General features: G+C 43.1%; 1 protein-coding gene across 1 annotated transcript in view; it reads left to right on the top strand.

Moving 5' to 3' along the window:
- ATP6V0E1 (ATPase H+ transporting V0 subunit e1) overlaps positions 1 to 15556 on the top strand; it is a 28126-nt gene extending 12570 nt beyond the window's left edge. The window contains exons 3-4 of the mRNA XM_040262742.1: positions 7091 to 7220; positions 15067 to 15556. Of these exons, the coding sequence (XP_040118676.1) occupies positions 7091 to 7184 (94 nt within the window). The 3' untranslated portion in view covers positions 7185 to 7220; positions 15067 to 15556. The remainder of the gene's footprint in view (positions 1 to 7090; positions 7221 to 15066) is intronic.
- Positions 15557 to 18841: the final 3285 nt, after the last annotated feature.

Genomic DNA, 18841 nt, shown 5'->3' with positions numbered 1-18841 from the left:
GTCATTCTATTTCCCTCTGAGGAGTACCTACCTTTGCTTAGTTTTTTTGGTCTGAGACTTGCTTATGTTTCTCTCGTGGATGTGTGTGAAGTATTAGGATGTCTTAACTTGTTGATAGTGGAAAGGAAACCTAGGTACCTGGCCCAGCATATTATTATATACTATATGAGAAAGTCTGTTTATCTTATTCTGACCATATAATCTTTTCATTTATAATTTGGCAGATAAGAGAATTTGAACTATAGAAAGTATGGAAGTAAAAAAGAAAGATAATTCAAATTCAGAGCTGCCAAAAATAGGGCATATTCCTATTTTGTCCTGTAGTAGTGAAAGGGCCGTAGCAGAGAGAGAGTTGGCTTCAGGCTAATGGAAAGTAAGTTTGTACCTTCTCATCTGGATCTTGGGGTCCTCTTCCAGACTCCCATGACTGTGGAAGAATAAAGTTCTGTTTCCTTGGCTGGGTTTCAGTTGGGGGCTGCCCTCAGCTCCTGGATGCCATCCACATTCCTTGCCCTTCCATTGTCAAAGCTAGCAAGAGAGAATCTTCCTTTCTGCCCAGTCCTCCTCATCCTCTAGCAGTCTGGGTTCAGTAAGGAGGTGGAAACCCTACAGTAGGTTAAACACAGGAGGTTTTCTCTAACTGTACTCCGTGATGGAAGAGCAGCCATAAGAGAGAAGGGGACTCCACCTTGCACCTGAGGCTCGGGGAGACAGGGACTGGCACAGGCAACTCGGAAAGGGCCCAGACCTTGCTGGAGGAGGCAGAGCTCAGCCCACCAGATAGCGGAGAAGGTCATTGGTTTGGCCAGGCTGGAGTTGGCCTGGAGTTGCTGGGCAAACACTTAGCCACACTCTGGAGTGCAGGCAAGAGAGCGGGCATGGGAGATCAGTGACCGGGGTGTGTGTTGGGAATCCTTGCGACCCTATGAGCAGAAGGACCTTGAAGCATGTAGTCCAAGCAGGGGCTCTGGTTTCCATGTTGAGAGGGCTGCAGAAAGGCTATTTCCAGGCCTCACTTCTACCTTGAAGAATGGCCGTGCCCTGGGCTAGAGCATTGCAGGTTCCGCCAGGTGGCCTCACACCCACTCCCCCAGCTTCTGGCCCTTGCCTGCCGTGCCCCTCCAGCGCCCTCTGCTGAGGAAGCTTGACATCATGCTCACTTTAAAGGAGAAAAAGGAATTCATTTGTTTACTACAGAGCTCTTATTACAGGGTGCATTACAAGATGACTGGCAATAAATTAATAAGTGGTATATGCACTCCAGATGTCCTTGGTCTGGAAGACTCCTGTCTCTTTTAGGAGCTCACCTGATTAGGTCAAGCCCACTCAGTAATTTCTCTTTCTTTCTTTTTTTAATTGAAATATGGGCTTCCCAGGTGGCTCAATGGTGAAGAATTCTCCTGCCAGTGCAGGAGATGCAGGTCCAATCTCTGGGTCAGGAAGATCCTCTGGAGTAGGAAATGGCAACCCAGTCCAGTATTCTTGCCTGGAAGATCCCTTGGCAGACTGTAGTTCATGAGGTCACAGAGTCAGACGCAACTGAGCACACATATAGTGGATTGATGGTGTTTTAGGTGTACGGCAGAGTGATTCGGTTATACCTGTACATATCTATATTCTTTTTCAGATTATTTTGCATTATAAGTTACTACAAGATGTTGAATATAGTTTCCTGTGCTATGTGTTAATAGTAGTTCCTTGCTGATTATCTATTTTACATATAATAGGGTGTATCTGTTAAGCTCTTAATTTACCCCTCTCCTCCTTTCCCCTTTGGTAACCATAAGTTTGTTTTCTGTTTATGAGTCTCTGTTTATAATTTTTTAGATTCCACATATGAGTGGTTGTCTGACTTACTTAGTGTGATAATCTCTAGGTCCATCCATGTTGCCGCACATGGCATTATTTCATTCTTTTTTATAGCTGAGTAATATTTGTGTGTGTGTGTGTACCACATTTATTCATTCATCTATTGATGGAAATTTCCCTTTCTTAAAGCGAGCTGTATTTTTTATTTTTTGAGGTACAGTGGATGTATAATATTATGCTTCAGGTGTGCAGCATGGTGATTCATAATGTTTAAAGGTTATGTTCCATTTATAGTTATTATAAAATACTGGCTATATTCCCTGTGTTGTACAGTACATCCCTGTAGCTAATTTTGTACATAATAGTTTGTATCTCTTAATTCCTGACCTTTGTAATGCCTCTCCCCCTTCCCTCTCCCCATTGGTAACCGCTGTTTTGTTCTCTGTATCTGTGAGTCTGTTTCTGCTTTACATTCACTAGTTTGTTGTATTTTTTAAATTCCACCTGTGGGTGATGCACAGTGTTTGCCTTTCAAGGCAGCTGTATCTTAGAGCATAATCTAGTCATGGTGGTGGTTCTCCCATCATATCTGCCACCCCCTGTTTATACAGGTGTATATGCAAGGGGATGGGAATTTGGGGGCACCGCCTTAGACTTCTGCCTCCTGCAGACGGGGTGGAGGTGGGAGAGGAGGTGGAGATGAGCATGACTCAGTGCTGCCTGAGAAACTCCTTGGTAGAGTAAAATAGGGTGTATTTCATTCTGTGGCTTGAATACATTTTTAGCTGTCTCACAGAGAAAGAGAAGAAGTGACTAGTATTTATCGAACATCTGTTTGTCAGCTACTACAAGAGCACTTTCGTATATTATTCCTTTAGTTCTTAACATCTTAGGGCAGGGATTATTATCTTCGTTTTACACGGAGGAAAACTGAGGCTCGGGGTTGTGAGCTCAGTTGCCTAGAGTCACTCCACTTATTTTTATTAATGTTTATTTATTTGGCTGCACTGGGTCTTAGTTGCAACATATATGATCTTTTTATTTGTGGCCTGCGAACTCTTAGTTGTGGGCATGTGGCGTCTAGTTCCCTGACCATCCACTAATTTTTGATGTAGTTAAAACTGAATCTAACCCTATCTAATACTGAATTCCATGCTTTCTAGTAGTGTCTGTCTAATAACATCACTGCCCTTGAAAGAATTTGCGTCATTGGACTGGAATGAGGGTGTTTGACAGAAGTCATCTCAGTAGAGACAGGGCAAGTCACGTCTCTGCTGCCTCTTAAGGGGCCCTTGCTGCGGGGACCGCCAAAGGGAAGCCCTAGCCCGGCTCCCCTTTTCCAACAGGGAAGCTGAGCCGCTGTCTGCTTGACCTGTGCGTCACCGGGAAATAGCCATGCCTCTGTTCCCTGTTCTCTTATCTGAATGTGGAACAAAAGAACAGAGCAGGATTTTGAGCAAGCTCGGTATAGCCTTTTCTATGGGGAGGACATATTTTGTGCTTGAAGAATTCTACTGACCAAGAGCTGAGCTCATGAAAAGTGGCCAGGAGTGTTTGTAGATGAAGACCCTGTTCGTCTCTCTTCCAAAGCAGGCTCTGCCACTGCTCTTGGTTTGTCTCTTATAAGCTCATGAACCCGGGGGCGGGGGCGGGGCCCCTCGATCGAGATTCCTTTTGGCATCCTTCAAGCCGACATTGGAGCATGGCATTGATAAAGAATTGTGAAATAAAAGAGGAACTCTAAGCTGCCTGATGTGTTTCATCCGTAATGCCCCATGGATGCAGCCCAGTATCATGGGACTCAGAAGTCCTGGGTTCCCTTTCCAGCTCTTTCCCTGTTCACCGCAGGAGTATTAAGCTCCCGAGGACACAGTTTCTTCATTGTTAAAATGAGGGAGGTGAACTTGACCTCCGGTCCATTCCAGATGTTACCGTGCTGTCGCTTCCTCGGTAGTTTAAATAAGCTCAGAAGGTTAGTTATTAGGCTGGACTTCAGGTTGTGGAGACATGTGGAACAGTTTGGGCAAATATGAAGAGTACATTTAGTTCTCTTTTCTTGGACACATGAAGTAATAGATTCATTGGAATATGAGCTCTTTCTCCACCCACTTCCATCAATTCAGAGTGGATTTTTCTTTTTTTTTAAATCCTTCCAGTTCTCCACTGTGTTTATCAGCTTGAAAGAAAAATCTGAAGTCAGGCAGTAACCAGAAGGGCAGGCTCAGAACTCAGATGGTTACAAGGGGGAAAAATTCCACCACGAAATTTCAAATGAACTGACCTGGGCTGTTTCCCAAGGAATTTTCTTGAACTTTGGTTTGTTGTGGTGGTGATTGTTTTAAGTAAGCTGTTTTGCTTGATTTGAAACATTAAAAATAGTCTGTAAAATTAAATTCAAAAAAGTTTCTGAATACTGATCTGAGCAAGCAGAGGAGACTTCATTCTTGCTTCTGGATATTTCATTTTTACCTCAGGTACCAAAGGCTCAGTGGCGGACCTCACCAATAGTTAGCAAATGGATTCTTTGTTTCCTTAACTCCCAGACAGTGTAGATTTAGCTAAACTGATGCCTTCTGAACTGCTGTCAGATAAAGTATTTCAGAAGGTAACTTTTGTAGCAGGAACATTCATCCCGACCTGACGATGAGTTCAGGAGCTGCTGCCACTTAAGTAGTATCAACCACAGGCGGATTGTCTCATCTCTCTCTTCTCATCATCTCTCTCTTCTCAGTTTCCCTAACCATGTTGTGGGAAAATTAAAGATCATTTGTGAAGTAGAACATGATTTTTTTCTTTAAAGCTTTCTGGCTGTTTATAACATGCAGTCAGAATCAAGAGGCAGTGCTGTCCTTCATCATACAAAGTGCTGGGAGATGGTTGTTTTGCTTAAGTATTATACATTTTTGGTAAAGAGAAGAGACGGAGGCGAGGTCTAACATGTTTTTATTTAGCGTTTCTAAGCGCTGGCCAGTCTTTCAGTCTGTCTGAAAGGACGGACACTGTCTGTACTGTCTGCTTCCAGTGCATGCTGGGGTCGGGAAAGTCCTGGGTCTGTGTGGAATTTTCCATGACTGCCAGCTCTGCGTCGTCTGTGTTCACTGTAGTCACAGCTCTCCAGTGTGTCTGCCTGTGTGCCCTCCTCTTTTTCTCAGGGAGATGTTAAACCTCAGCTACAAGGCCGCATATTTTGTTTGTGTCGAATACTGGAGTTCTAAGGACAGATGAGAGAACCTCCTCTGAGTTAACGTTTGTTTATAAAGTGAGTCAGCTTGAGGCAGCTGTCTTGGCCCAATGTCCTCAGGTGTCACATTTCCTGTCCCAGAACCGCTTTCTGTTGGGGTGGGGGGGGAGGGCTGGTACCTCCTTTCTTGCTGTAGGTAAAGCTGCTAGAGCTGGTGTGTGTAGATTCTTCAGCCGTCTGATGGTCAAGCATCAGCATCAGCTTATTGATCCTTTGATTGGGAGAGTTCTAAAAATTACAGCAAATGGAAGAAAAGAGATCTAACCAGACCGTGACCTGGTTGCGTTTGGCTACTTCCTCTCTTCAAGGGGAATTTAAAGGCCTAAAATAGTAGAAGGAGACTGCTGTAGCAGGTTATCTACTTTCCTTAGAAAGCAATTCCTAGTATCCCATGCAGAGAGGACAGTCATGTCAGATTAGGATGCTGAAATCCATCCTCTAGGATCTGTAGCAGATAGAGTGTGGCCTTGGGTACCAGAAACCCTCCCTGTAAATGAGAGCAATTTATTTCTAATTTAAATGAAAACGCGCGTATTTTGAATAGGAATTAAAGGCACTGCGCGTTCTGCTTCGTTCTGGGCTCCCCTCTAGCAGTGCCTTCTTGGAAAGGCCTTCCTGCGCACCCCATCACCGGAGTACTACCGCCATCGTCCTCCACTCCTTCGCCTCACTATATTTCCTTCCTGATGCTGTATTCTGTAAGCTTTGCGAGGGCGGTGCCGTTTCATTTTCTTCTCATGTGTGCTGAGGCCATCTTAAACATTTGTTTAATGAAGTAGACCATGGAATGGTTTGAATGGCCAGATGTTAGCTCGCTGTCTTTCTGTTGAGTCGTATAAGTTCTTTATATATTTTCGATATTAGCCCCTTATCAGATGTATGATTTAGTGTCTTTCTTTTTGTTCTTTGCTTTGGTCTGAGTTCAGTGATTTTCACATTTCACTGGGTATGTGGGTTCCTGTATCAGATAGAAAACCATTTATTCAGAACTTTGTGAATGGTAGAAGAAAACTTTAAAGTCAGTTTTGGGCTATGTGCTGTTTTTCACTTCTAACCCTGAAGTAAGGACGTAACACCATCATATGTCCTCCGTAATCAAGTCTGTGATACAGAGGAATACGTTATTACTTTAGATCTGAAGTAAGCAAGGGCAGTTAGATGTCCATTTGGTTAAGCTCCACTGGGGCCCCACAGACACGTAACACATTTTAGTGGTGATGTAATGAGAGAAGGGGTGCTCAAGTGACACATTCTAATTGGGAGATGGTGGGCTGAAATTTAACCCTGGCTGTACGAGTAAACATGGGTGTACTGGACTTCCCTGGTGGTCCAGTGGGTAAGAATTGCTTGCCAGTGCAGGGGACAGGCTCGATTCCTGGTCTGGGCAGACCCCACATGCCACGGGGCAGCTAGGTCTGCGAGCTGCGGCCACTGAAGGCCTTGTGCCCGCGAGCCTGCTCCCCGCAAGTCGAGAAGCCGCTGCGATGAGAGGCCTGCGCACCACAGCTGGAGAGCAGTCCCCGCGCGCAGCAGCGAGGGTCCAGGGCCGTCAGCAAATAAATGAGTGAAGGATTTAAAAATATGGGTGTGTCGTATTGGTTGTGGGTCTTAGCATTTGGAGAAGGATAAAGTAAACTGATTTTTCCTGAACCCAGAAGTTGTGATTTTGATAAACTGAGATTAGGCAAAAACACTCTTGAATGACAGTGTCATATGAATTCAGGAGATCCTGAATACTTGGAAAGGGAATTAAGAATATGAGGGAAAAGATAAGAGGCATGCTCTGATGAAGCTTCATTGGTTTGTCAATAATGTATCAAAATGAAGACAGGATTTGGTCTGTGAAGCCTTTTTTTAAAAAATAAGATATGCTCCCATTAAACATGTTGTGTTTTATGAACTTTAAATGTATCGAAAATTTGATCTGAACAGAATAGATTTAAATTCTACCAAAGCACTCTCCTCCTCCTAACTTACAATGTCCTCTTCCAGCATGACTTCACCACTTTTTGTTGTGCTTCCTTCCCCATTATTTTTTAGTTGGCTGATTGCAATTCTGGCCCAACTCAACCCTCTCTTTGGACCACAGTTGAAAAATGAAACCATCTGGTACCTCAAGTATCATTGGCCTTGAGGAAGAAGACCTGCTCACTGGTACTCAGTCATTGAGGTGACTATGCCCTTGACCTTTCCCATCAGTGTTGTCAGTCGGTCAGCTAGAATCTGCCTGGACTTTTTCTTCTTTTAACACTTGGCAAGGGCAGGCTGCTCTGAAAGCAAACACAACTGAATAGCAGAAATAGAACTTAGGCCATTCACTCTACCAAAGGATTTATCCACAAGATTTTTAAAAATTGTATTCTTACCCAAAATATTCTTGAATTACTTTTGCATGTGGTCTTTCGGGCACAGATCAAGAACATGACTATTTATACTTGGTATTTCGAGATTCAGCAACTTGAAGTGGCAGACAGATTTTAGATGAAGGGTGTCTCTGAATGCTTTGGCAGAGAGAGACAGATGCGTTTTGAAAATTGGTCTTAAAATTGCAGGTTTCCTGAGCATCAGAGAAATGAGGAGTGGTGTAGTGGAAAGATTTATTCACTGGCCAAGAGTCAGAAAACTTGTCATTTCATTTGTTCTTCTATCTCCATTTTGTTAAATGGAGGTTAGTGCTAAATGCTTCCCTAGATTCAGGTTCAGCTTTTTTGCTAAGCATACTTAAATGGTTCTGTGAACTTCATATTGCCTTATATCAGGAGACACACAGTGCTTGGCTCTCTGGTCTTTAGTGATGCCAAGGTGCTGGATTCTGATCCCTCCAGGTAAAGAGGTCTCTGTCAACCTTTATCCGGTAATTTTTATCCATTGATGATCTTAGCCTGCATTGCAGTAGAAATTGAAAAATGGAAATGTTTTACTTTTTTATTACTCACATATTTGATTAGGTGAAAGATTTCTATGAAAACAAACTTTTCTTCATCGACTAGGGTTATTTAGTAACCTTGAAATATAGATCAGATAAGAAAAGCAGGATATATGTTTAATTTTTTCTTTTAATTTTCAGAGTAAGATATTGGTGCCCAAGTTGCTTCCAGGGAGTCCAATGAGGTTTTCTATTCTTTCCTTTTCAGTTTTAATCAATTATGCATTTATTATCTTTTTTAGATTCAGTTCTTTCTTTGGCGTTATGGGTACCTGTCTGGACTGGCTTCTGTGTCCTTGTGCTGTTATTAGTCTTTGGTAGTTCTTTTTCTGGCAACATCAAGGTGTCCCAGACCTCTCTTCTCTGTTTCTTCACCTGGAATCAGCTTTCCCTCCAGTTGCTTTCTAAATTTCTGACTGAAAGGATCCCTGGTTCATGAGCCAGTCCTCAAGCTTAGTTGACCCTTTTTTCCCCCTAGTGGAAGTAGTATTTCAAAACCATCTGATTGCCGGGTGCATTCATTTCTAGTAGGGTGGGTTGTTACTTCTAAGTCTTTACCATGGACAAAGCCAGAAAGTACACATTTTTATTAAAAAAAAAAAATCACAAGTTTATGTCGGTATTTATAATTCACGTGTAACATTACAGGGTTTTTATTTGACTTCTTTGGTTTTATACTTAATGTCATTCACATATGCTGAAAATGTTGGCTCCTGAAGACTAACTTACTGACTTTGATTATCCAGATGTTATAGGATATATAGGATTATCCTGTGTTTTATAGGACATATTAAACTATATGTTATAGGGTAATCAGAGTGGTAATTAAGTAATATAAAGTATTTTTAAAATAACACCAATATGTCTACTAACTATAAGGTTATTGAATGCAGTGTGGAATTTCTTTGCTGCTTTGTTTGAAAAACAAAATGCTATTTGCTTCTGCTAAGTCTCTTCAGTCGTGTCTGACTCTGTGCGACCCCATAGATGGCAGCCCACCAAGCTCCCCCGTCCCTGGGATTCTCCAGGCAAGAACATTGCATGAAAGTGAAATGTGAAAGTGAAGTCGCTTAGTCGTGTCTGACTCATAGTGACCCCATGGACTGCAGCCCACCAGGCTCCTCTGTCCATGGGATTTGCCAGGCAAGAGTACTGGAGTGGGGTGCCATTGCTATTTGCTGAGGTTACTTGAAATAATTATTTCCTCTGGTGGGTATCATTTTGATATACAATTAGATTTAAATGATTTGTTTTGTGTTCAGTTTATAGTAATTTTTTCTTTTTTATTTGCTACTTTTTTGGGAATATGTAGAACATTTCCAGAGTCAAAATTATAAATAAGATATATTCCTAGAAGTCTCTATCCTTGCAGTGTTTCATTGTGCAGAGATAATCATATACATATGTATATGTAGGCATGCATGTCCATCCTCCCTTGACATACACAGGTGTTACAGGGGAAACGTCATATTACATGTGCTATTCTGTACCTTGCTGTTGTCACTGAAAAATATATCCCAGAGATTGTGCCTCCTATCAAGGTATAGAGATCTTCCTCCATTCTTTGTATAGCCATTAATATCCCTTTGGATTATTTCCAGTCTTTTGTTATTATTGATGATAAAGCCACAGTGCCATCCTGCATGTATTTTGTATTTTTGTGTTTTTACCAGTACTCTTTGGATCAGAGTCCTTGAAAATAGAATCTCTGAGTTAAAGGTATAAATTCTTCCTCTAGATCTTACTACATTCCCTTCTGTTGGGACTGTACTATTTTTACATTCCCACCAACAATGTGTGAGAGTGCCCATTTCCTCATAGCTTGAATTTTTGCCATTCTGATAGGTAGGCAACTTTTTTTTTCCCTTAGAGTTTTGTCTGCCCAAAGGGGTTTTAATTCCCTTTTAATTAGATTTTGAGAGAGTGTGAGTGTGTGTAACCTGCCTTTTTTGTTTTTTCCATCAAGTTGTATTTTCTGTCCTTCCTCTTAGCTATACTGACTATGAGGATATTGATTGGGGTTTAAAGCTGAGAACCTCAGGCCTCAGAGTGGTATCTCATTCTAGTGGAGACCGTCACTTACCTTCCTTTGAGCCTCATTTTCACCTCTTACCATAAGTAAATTGGGCCCTTCTACCCTGAATAACCGGAGAAGGCAATGGCAACCCACTCTAAGTACTCTTGCCTGGAAAATCCCATGGACGGAGGGGCCTGGTGGGCTGCAGTCCATGGGGTTGCTAGGAGTCGGACACAACTGAGCAACTTCACTTTAACTTTTCACTTTCATGCGTTGGAGAAGGAAATGGCAACCCACTCCAGTGTTCTTGCCTGGAGAATCCCAGGGATGGGGGAGCCTGGTGGGCTGCCGTCTACGGGGTTGCACAGAGTCGGACACGACTGAAGTGACTTAGCAGCAGCAGCAGCAACTCTGAATAACGCTGTGTGTGGGGATCGGTTTCATTTACCCATTCTTTTCGGTTTCGGTTACATGTTTGTAACCGGGTGGATGAATTCCTAACACTTATACTCTGGTTCACAGCACAGACTAAGACTGCTTGAAACCCTTAGGTTACAGTTTGTTCCTTTGAAAGCAGAATGCCAGGAAACAGAGCTCACCAGGCAGCCCTGGCCATGCACACTAGATCGTGCTGATCCCATGTCTAAGGGAGTGATTGTGATAGCACCACAGCTCTAGGCATTTGGAATTATCACATCAGGAGATCTGATCTCTGCCTAGCATTGGAGCAAATGAAACCCTTAAGATAGGACCTCACTTTTCTCTGGTAAAATTCAAAGAATGAGCTAAATAAAATCCTTTTAGAACTTTGAACACATCTGGGATGATAAAGGAGTGCAGAAACCAGATTTAGAGTTGTCCTCACCTGGTAAGGAAAAGTATTCAGTTCTGTACGTGACTCTTTAAGAGGCCAGATTTGGACAGTAGGAGGTGTAAGCCAGGCATGGTATTCAGTGGAGAAAAATGAGGAACAGTCATGGAAGCTATCGAATAATTTTATACAGATGAAACTGAATTGATCGCAGACAGGACACTTACAAACAGCTAGCCAGTCCTTTGTTACTTTAAACACTTTAATTGCCATAATTTGCTTTGATATGTTGATAGACTGAGTTATACCACATTATGTTTCTTGGCTGGAAATCTTACCCAGTACTTCTAAGAACAATCCTCAGTCCATCTCGGGCCCCTGCCAGTCGAGGCTGTGCCTCTAGAGCCTCGATCCATGAGATACTTATTGGAACTGTCACATCAAGTTTGCTATTTTTCCAATGTCCTATTTTCCTACAAAATTGTGGTGTTGGGAGAAGACCCTTGAGAGTCCCTTGGACAGCAAGGAGATCAAACCAGTCCACCCTAAAGGAAATCAACCCTGAATACTCACTGGAAGAACTGATGCTGAAGCTGAAGCTCCAATACTTTGGCCACCTGATGCGAAAAGCCGACTCACTGGAAAAGACCCTGATGCTGAGAGAGACTAAAGGCAGGAGGTGAAGGGGGCAACAGAGGATGAGGTGGTTGGATGGCATCACTGACTCAATGGACATAAGTTTGAGCAAACTCTGGGAGATGGTGAGGGACAGGGAAGCCTGTAGTGTCCGTGGGGGTCACAGAGTCAGGCATGACTTACTGACTGAACAGCATTTTCCTGCAGCTTTCGGGATGAGATACTTGTGTAGAGTCTTCTCAGAGTGGCTTCAGACCACTGTTCTATAAGTTAGTTAACCACATCATGGTAATATATTTAGATGAGTCTGTATAGTTTCCCGCATTCCTAAAAGGGCAGGCATTCTATTTTATTACAAAGTCTGGACCAGAGAGGAATAGAGTATTGGTTATTAGGCCTCTGCCCTGAGGGAGCTGCTTTCTTACGCATTCCAAAAATATTTGAGTGTCACGAGGTGGATAGCACCGTGATCCACTGTGAGTGAGGATTTCAGAAGAATCTGTGGGCTCTAAAGGGGTTCGCGATCTATTGAGAGGTTGGAATTAAGCCATACTTGTGAAAAGTTTAAATAGTGCAAGGTGCTTTATGGTTAAGGCTGTCATAGTCTTCCCTGTCACTTAGGGTCAGAATCCATTCGATTGCTTCTTTCTCCTTTCTCTTCCTTGAATCCATTTGAGCCTGTTTCACCACGTGTCTGCCTGTCTATTCAGTTTCTCTTTCTGGGAGCCTAGTTTCTGAACTGATCACTGCAACTCTGAATTACTGCAGTGGATGCCTCTGTACTCGGGGTATCTACAAACCACTACCTTGTTTATCTTCCTGATAAAACACTTCCTGGAACACATCACTGCTTGCCCCAGAAACTCAATAGTTCTGTATGAGCTACCGTAGGGCTTTTTTGTAAATCATGAGGTCCCTGATTCTAATGGGTACGTGCTGTTTGGAATGCTGTATGTTACGTGTTGTAAGCACAGCTTGTCAGGGTCACTGAAGGTCCCATGCACCACAGAAGATGAGAATGACTGCTCTGCAGATTCTGTCCCATTTTCTCACTCAGCGGTTGAGGCCTGCCACATCTGCCCTCAAACCACCTTCTCAGCCTCTCTTTTCACAACTTTCCTCAGTGACCTACTGGTTTTAGCCATACTATTTTCGTGTTCTCAAGCTAATTAGCTTTCCTTAGCTTTTCCTGCCTCTTACTATGCCCTTCACTAATTCAGAAGGCAAGTTAGTAAACACACGATTCGGTGAGTATTGTCCTGGTGTCTTGTCCCCATGCACCTGTTCTCCTCATCCTTTCTGATGTCTTCTCTTTGAATGTCCAGCTTGCAGATCCTCTTTGCACTGTGTTTCCCGGCCACAGTGGCTTCACAGTGATCTCTTCTGTCCTAAGTGTATTTGGCTCTGGCGGTTTTGCCGTCCATTCAGTGCATTGCCTTGAATGGTGAAGCACTCATGCCTTTAGTTTGATTAAATCCCTCTTGTAGTCAATCTCCTACAATAAATATATACATTACACATTATAGTAAAGAAGGAATTATTTTGTGACTTTATCTGAAATGAAAAATTAAAGATAAAAATGATATCTATTCTTTGTTTAAATATTCACTCATTCTTCTCTGAACAGATTTCTTGGTTCTAGCCTTAATATTTTTCTGTTGTCTTCATTCTCAATCTTAGCTGAAAGTAGCCTTGTGATTCCTTTATTTTACAAAATGAGAACATGGATCCTTTGGTTGAGTTCCCCAAAATGGCTGTTTCATATCAGAGAGACGATTAGAATATATGCTGCTTTAATTCACTCCAAAATCAGACCACAAGTCTGTGCCACGGAACATAATGCTCACTCACATTGATCTTAAACTGGTATCGCTGAGCTTGAGGGAAGATCATCCCCTCGCTATGTGGTTTATCAAAAGTGGAGACTCGTTTTCCTCTTTTGTGGTTGTTCATTTGCCCAGAAGGGTCTAAACAATGAGGAAGTCTCACAGTATGCTCTTCATAGAAATTAACACACACACGCAATCTGATTTCACTACTTCAAATATTCTCAAGAAAAATTAATAATCTGCCTGAAACTCAGATCTATGAAGAGGGCTGTTCCGCTGGCTTAAGTAGGAGAAGAGAAAATGATATCAGATTAGAAGAAAGTTTTTCTAAAGGGCTTCCCTCATGACTCAGCGGTAAAGAATCCACCTGCCCAGTGCAGGAGATGCGGGTTCCATCCCTGGATCAGCAAGATCCCCTGGAGGAGGAAATGGCAACCCACTCCAGTATTCTTGTCTGGGAAGTCACATGGACAAAAGAGCCTGGCTGGCTACAGTTCATGGGTTTGCAGAGTCGGACCTACTGGGTGGCCGAGCACGCACCCAAGGTTTTATGAAGCCAAGGAAGAAACTGGTAGCTCTGGCCATTACCCCTACCTGGCCTGCTCTGGTTGTTTTCCTTAATACATGGTAAAAAAAAAAAAAGCCCTCTAGTTACATCTTCAGCTAACTGTTTTCAGTGTCCTGCCCCAGCAGGCCCCCAGTAGTCTGGTGCTTTCCACCCTCCAGGACAGCTGGCCTACCCAGTGTGCTCCAGGAAGACTCAGCAGAAGTCTCATGTCTCCTTCCCGGCACCTTGGCCCCGGGGCCTTGGGAAACCTACTGTTTAATCACCCAGCACTGTGGACTCTCCTGGGTGTGCCCACTGGTTTGGAAAATCTCAAGAGCCCATCTGGTCTACCTATGGGTTTTTCAGCCTTCAATCTTTGTCAGATTTGCCTGCCACAACCACACCTCTGAATTTTAACTAGCCCCTCACTCCACCTACACCTAAATAAACCTCTTGTTTTAGGTTTATCTAAATAAGCAGCTTGTTTTCCCACTAACTCAGTGCTTGTGTGGAAATGACCTCTTAAAGACACTATTTGTTTAATTTTCTTTTTTTTTAATTTCAAAAGTAAGCATATGTGACTTTATTTATAAAACATTATAAAATCAGCTTTACGTGAAGGAGTTCATGAGACCACTATGTGAAGATACCTATTTTAAATGCTTGCTAGCTCTGCAAAGGTGGTGTTGCAGCTTTAAACTTCTAGAAGAATTCTCCTTTGTCACCTACACTTGGGGTGGCAAGAATGGTGAGCCATCTCGAGTACCAAGCAGCCTGCTGTTGAGGAGTTTGACATAGGGAAAAGCCTGCCCGCCTGTGGGAGCCTGGCTTCCTTGTTGTCAGAGAAGTGCAAATACAGGTTCTTGAAGGCCAAGTGAACTTGTCAGACCCCAGTGCGATTGGTTTCAGTCCACTCCACTCTTCCTGTTTTCTACAGCACTGTCAAGCAGGACTTGGGCTCCTTGGTTTAGCGTTGTCCTTGGTAACTGGACTTCTTGTCACAGCCCTGCTGGAACCTTGTGTTTTAACTAAGCGCACTTTCATTCAGGCATTTATGGAGCACCTGTATATAGGGTTGGCCAAAAAGTTTGTTTGGATTTTTCCACACCATCTTACAGAAAAACAGGAACAGACCTTTTGGCCAACACAACATTTGAAGGGATTAGCCTGGTTGACTTTCTCAGTATCACCCTTTTGCTCTCCTGAGGATGCTGGAAAGGCCCAGTTACTGGAACGGTTTTGTTTTGCAGGTCACGGAGAGAACTCCTCTAGATGTAAAATCATCTCCATACCCAGACCACCTCCTTGACGTGCCCACTATGGCCATCAGCTGCCTTAAACATTCACCCACATTTGAATATCTTTTTCTACAATGCAGTATTTTTTTCCTGTCACGTTTTTTACACTTTGAATGATGTGCCTCTTTAAGCTAAACTGTGCTGCCTCTGTAAAATCTTTATGTACTCTTCCGAGATGGAAAGTGCTGGTCTTTTGAGAAATAATGTTACTCTCTCCTTGGAACTGATGGATTTGAAGATGGCTCCTGCCTGCTCACAACATGAGAATCAGCGGAGTGTTTAAAAAACTGTTACATGACAATACGTCCCCAGTGGGGCAGTCAGTAGGAGAACATGTTTTCCAGGGAAAATCTGACCCACAGAAATACCAAAGTATTTTCGTGTTGAATTTCTTATTTCTGCCATCTGTTGGAATAAATTATTTTTCTGCTTTCTATGGAAACCTGGTTTTGGTGTTTGTTAAATAAGCTCATTTCTATCTCTAGATAAGACCTTTTTGAAAAATGATTTTGTACTTCCAAATTTAGCTTGGATGGATCAACCTGGTTGTGTAGTTTGAGATGACTGAGGAATCTGGTAAGTACATTTCTTAACGATCCAGTAAACATATCAGTGCTTGCTGTAGCCCCTGGAGGAATCAAAGAAGTGGATATTGGGTGCCTGCAAATTCAAGAGCTGGAAGGCTACTGGGAGGTAAGGTTGGTATACATAGAACTAGAGAGCAAGGCCGTGTTTCACCATTGTCCATAGACACATAGTCGTGATGCTGAGCAGGTAGAGGGGCAGTACCAGCCACAGGGACAAACCAGAACCAGCAGCTCCTTGTACCATTCCCTGTCAGAAATGGGATGGAACAGTCAAGTGGTTAAGGAGCCTGGGATGGGGACAACATTGTGTGTTTTAGTAGTGGGCATCTCAATACTTCAGTAACTTGGGGACTATATTAGATTTAAGAAATTAAAAATGAAAATGGATCTAAATTTTCACCGACTCATGGCTCTTTGACAGCCAGCCAAGAATGGATTTCCTGTTTTGCAGTTTGTACTTTTCTTTTCCTCCTAAACTATCTGAACTCATTGCTTTGCTATTCTTATGACCAAAGAGAGTTTCAAGTTGATGTGACTCTCCTGCTTTAATTTCTTTCTTTTCCTCCTTTTCTTTCATTTTGAACTTAAAGTTTTCCCTAGGAGGCCACTCTACCCTTTACATTTGCAGCAAACAAGCTTCTTTAGGTAATTTCATGGCATCCAGAAAACACTGAAGATTTGATGTCAAAGGACCATGGTGATACCTGCTACCCCGTCATTTTATTATAAATAAGGAATCACAGCCCAGAAAAGGAGGGTTGCCTGTCCAGTTTAAGGGAGCTGGTCCGCGGCAGACGGGAGGAGACGCGTGTTTTCCAGTTTCCACTCTAGAGCACTTTTTCCCCACACCCTGCCTCTCAGTGCTCCACTGGCCAGGAGCCGACTCTGGGGCTCGGGTGGGAGGGAAGAATTCTGCCTTTGTGGATGACCAAGCTGTCTCCCATCAGAGCAACTTATTTGACCCTTCATTGTTATTTGTCATCTAAGAAAGCAATGCTGGTGGTTGCTGTGGGTACATAAAAGGATGCCACAGTCTTGGAGCCCTGATCATGGTTGGGGGCGTGTGACCTGCGAGCAGCTGTGTAACCATTCTTTGAGTCAGGCCCTACTGCCCAGCATTACTGGTGGTCAGTCTGAAACCTTTCATGCTCCCACCCCAGCCTGCTTCCTAGCAGACCACCATGAGTTTGCAGCTGAGCCTCCTGCTGTCCCTGGTGTGGTGCTTTCGTTGAGTGGCACCTTTGCCTGTCCTGACTTCAGCACGGCGTGAACTGTAGGAGCCTCCATGGGTCCAGCACAGCAGACCTGGACTGTAGCGTCCCTGCAGCTCTTGCGGGGGTCTTCTCATTCACAATCGTGGTTGGACACATTTCCGATTTAATGACATAGTTGAAGGCAGAGGTCATGACCCTGGCTGATCCAGGTCCCTGGGTTCTGCCTTGTTCTGTCACTTTGTATAAATCTATTTTTGTACTTCTGGAGGTTAGACATCATTGGGGCAAGCTGGATTACATTGCTCTTTGCGTTCGGGCTTGCTTGCCATTTGGTGTGATTCAATTCCTACAGAGAGAGGTAAGGAAGATTCGTGTGCTGCTTGCACTCACAGCAGGGATGTGAGCACTGAAGGGACTGCAGTGCGCAGGGGAGGTTTGGAAAATCCTGTTCAGTAAGCTCTCAGGGAAGGTAAAGGCCCTAATAAAGCAGCAGCTCAGGCCTGAACCTGAAGGTTTTCTCCAAACCAAAGCCCTACTGAAGCCTCAGCATAAAGCCTATGATGAAGAAAGGAACTCATTTCCTAGCCAGATTGGAGATCAGAGACACCTCCTTCCCGTACCCTACCCCATCTCAAATCTACCCCCACCTCTCACTGAAAGACAGATTTCAAGCCCTTAACAGCCAGGTTCTGTGACTCTGTCACCACCCAGATGTATTACTGTCATTGAAGTGAAGGAATGATGAGATCCACTCAGATTTCAAGGGCAAAATTCAGTAAGTTCCCTTGGCCCAACTAGTCACTTAACCTTTGAGTCTATTTCGTCATGTATGAAATTCTCAAGAATATTAAATGCAGTTAATGTATAAACTCAGATACATGTTTTCTCTTCACCTCCTCCCTAATAATTGAACAATTTTGTTGCAGCAACTCAGGCAAAATCTGAGATGAACACCTGCGAACACTTTTTCCCTTGCCCTTGCTCCAGTGCCTGCCAGGGCCCAGGTTGGAAGGAGCACCATCCAGCCCTTTGAGAGGATACTGAAGTGTTTCTTTCCTCTGGAAAATCTGGACCGGTGAACATGGTGTAGCCTGGGATGATCATTAGACTAGGAGAGAGCCTAGCTTTGCGATTACGCCATCGCTTTCTAGTAATGTGGCTTTGGGAAAATCATTTAATATCTGAGCCTCAGTTTTTTTCATCTATAAAATGGTGATAATACCTGCCCTTTTCTGCTATATGAGGTTGTTACCAAATGAGGTATTGGTGGTAAAGATGATTTGTAAATTATGATAATACACAAAGGATACTTTTTGAAGAAATGATGAAATCCCTAGAACCCACTGATTATATTTTTCTATGAAGATAGGCCCCAGAGGGGTAGCTGACTTTTTTTTAACATATGGTTTCCCTTTTGTTTAGTCATTTGTACTTGGGTTACATAAAAATAAAAGACACACACCAGGCTCCAAGCCTGATCTCTGAGCAGGACGATGGATCTCTTCGAAATAATCATAGCGTAAGTGTCTAGACCACATCCTTCCTGCCTTTCCAGCCTCTACCAGCTCATATACCAGAACAGGAGAATTTCTGGCATGCTTGCGTAGATGTCATCTGAGGGTTGTTGTTTTCTTTTAACACCGTTCTTGTTGTTTTCCTTAAACATGTAATGATGTCTGTGCCCTTATCACTGACCCAACAATTTTTTATTGTATATTCCTTGGGTATTGCTTCAGAAGTAGCACCTTTTTGTTTATTTCTTCTGGCCAGTTTTTTTGTTTTGTTTTGTTTTTCTGTTGTTTTTTGTTTGTTTGGGTTTTCTTTTTCATTTTAAGAGCGGTAGATGTTCTGACATGTGGATGCAAAATTATTTTAAGCTGTTGCTCAGACTCATAGAAGATTTGGCCCTGGATTTTGTCTTCCAAA

This window comes from Oryx dammah, unplaced genomic scaffold (genome assembly GCF_014754425.2).
Source record: "Oryx dammah isolate SB20612 unplaced genomic scaffold, SCBI_Odam_1.1 HiC_scaffold_20, whole genome shotgun sequence".
In the NCBI taxonomy this organism is placed as follows: domain Eukaryota; kingdom Metazoa; phylum Chordata; class Mammalia; order Artiodactyla; family Bovidae; genus Oryx; species Oryx dammah.
The sequence above is the reverse complement of the archived record's forward strand: the minus strand, read 5'-3'. Positions and strand labels throughout refer to the sequence as shown.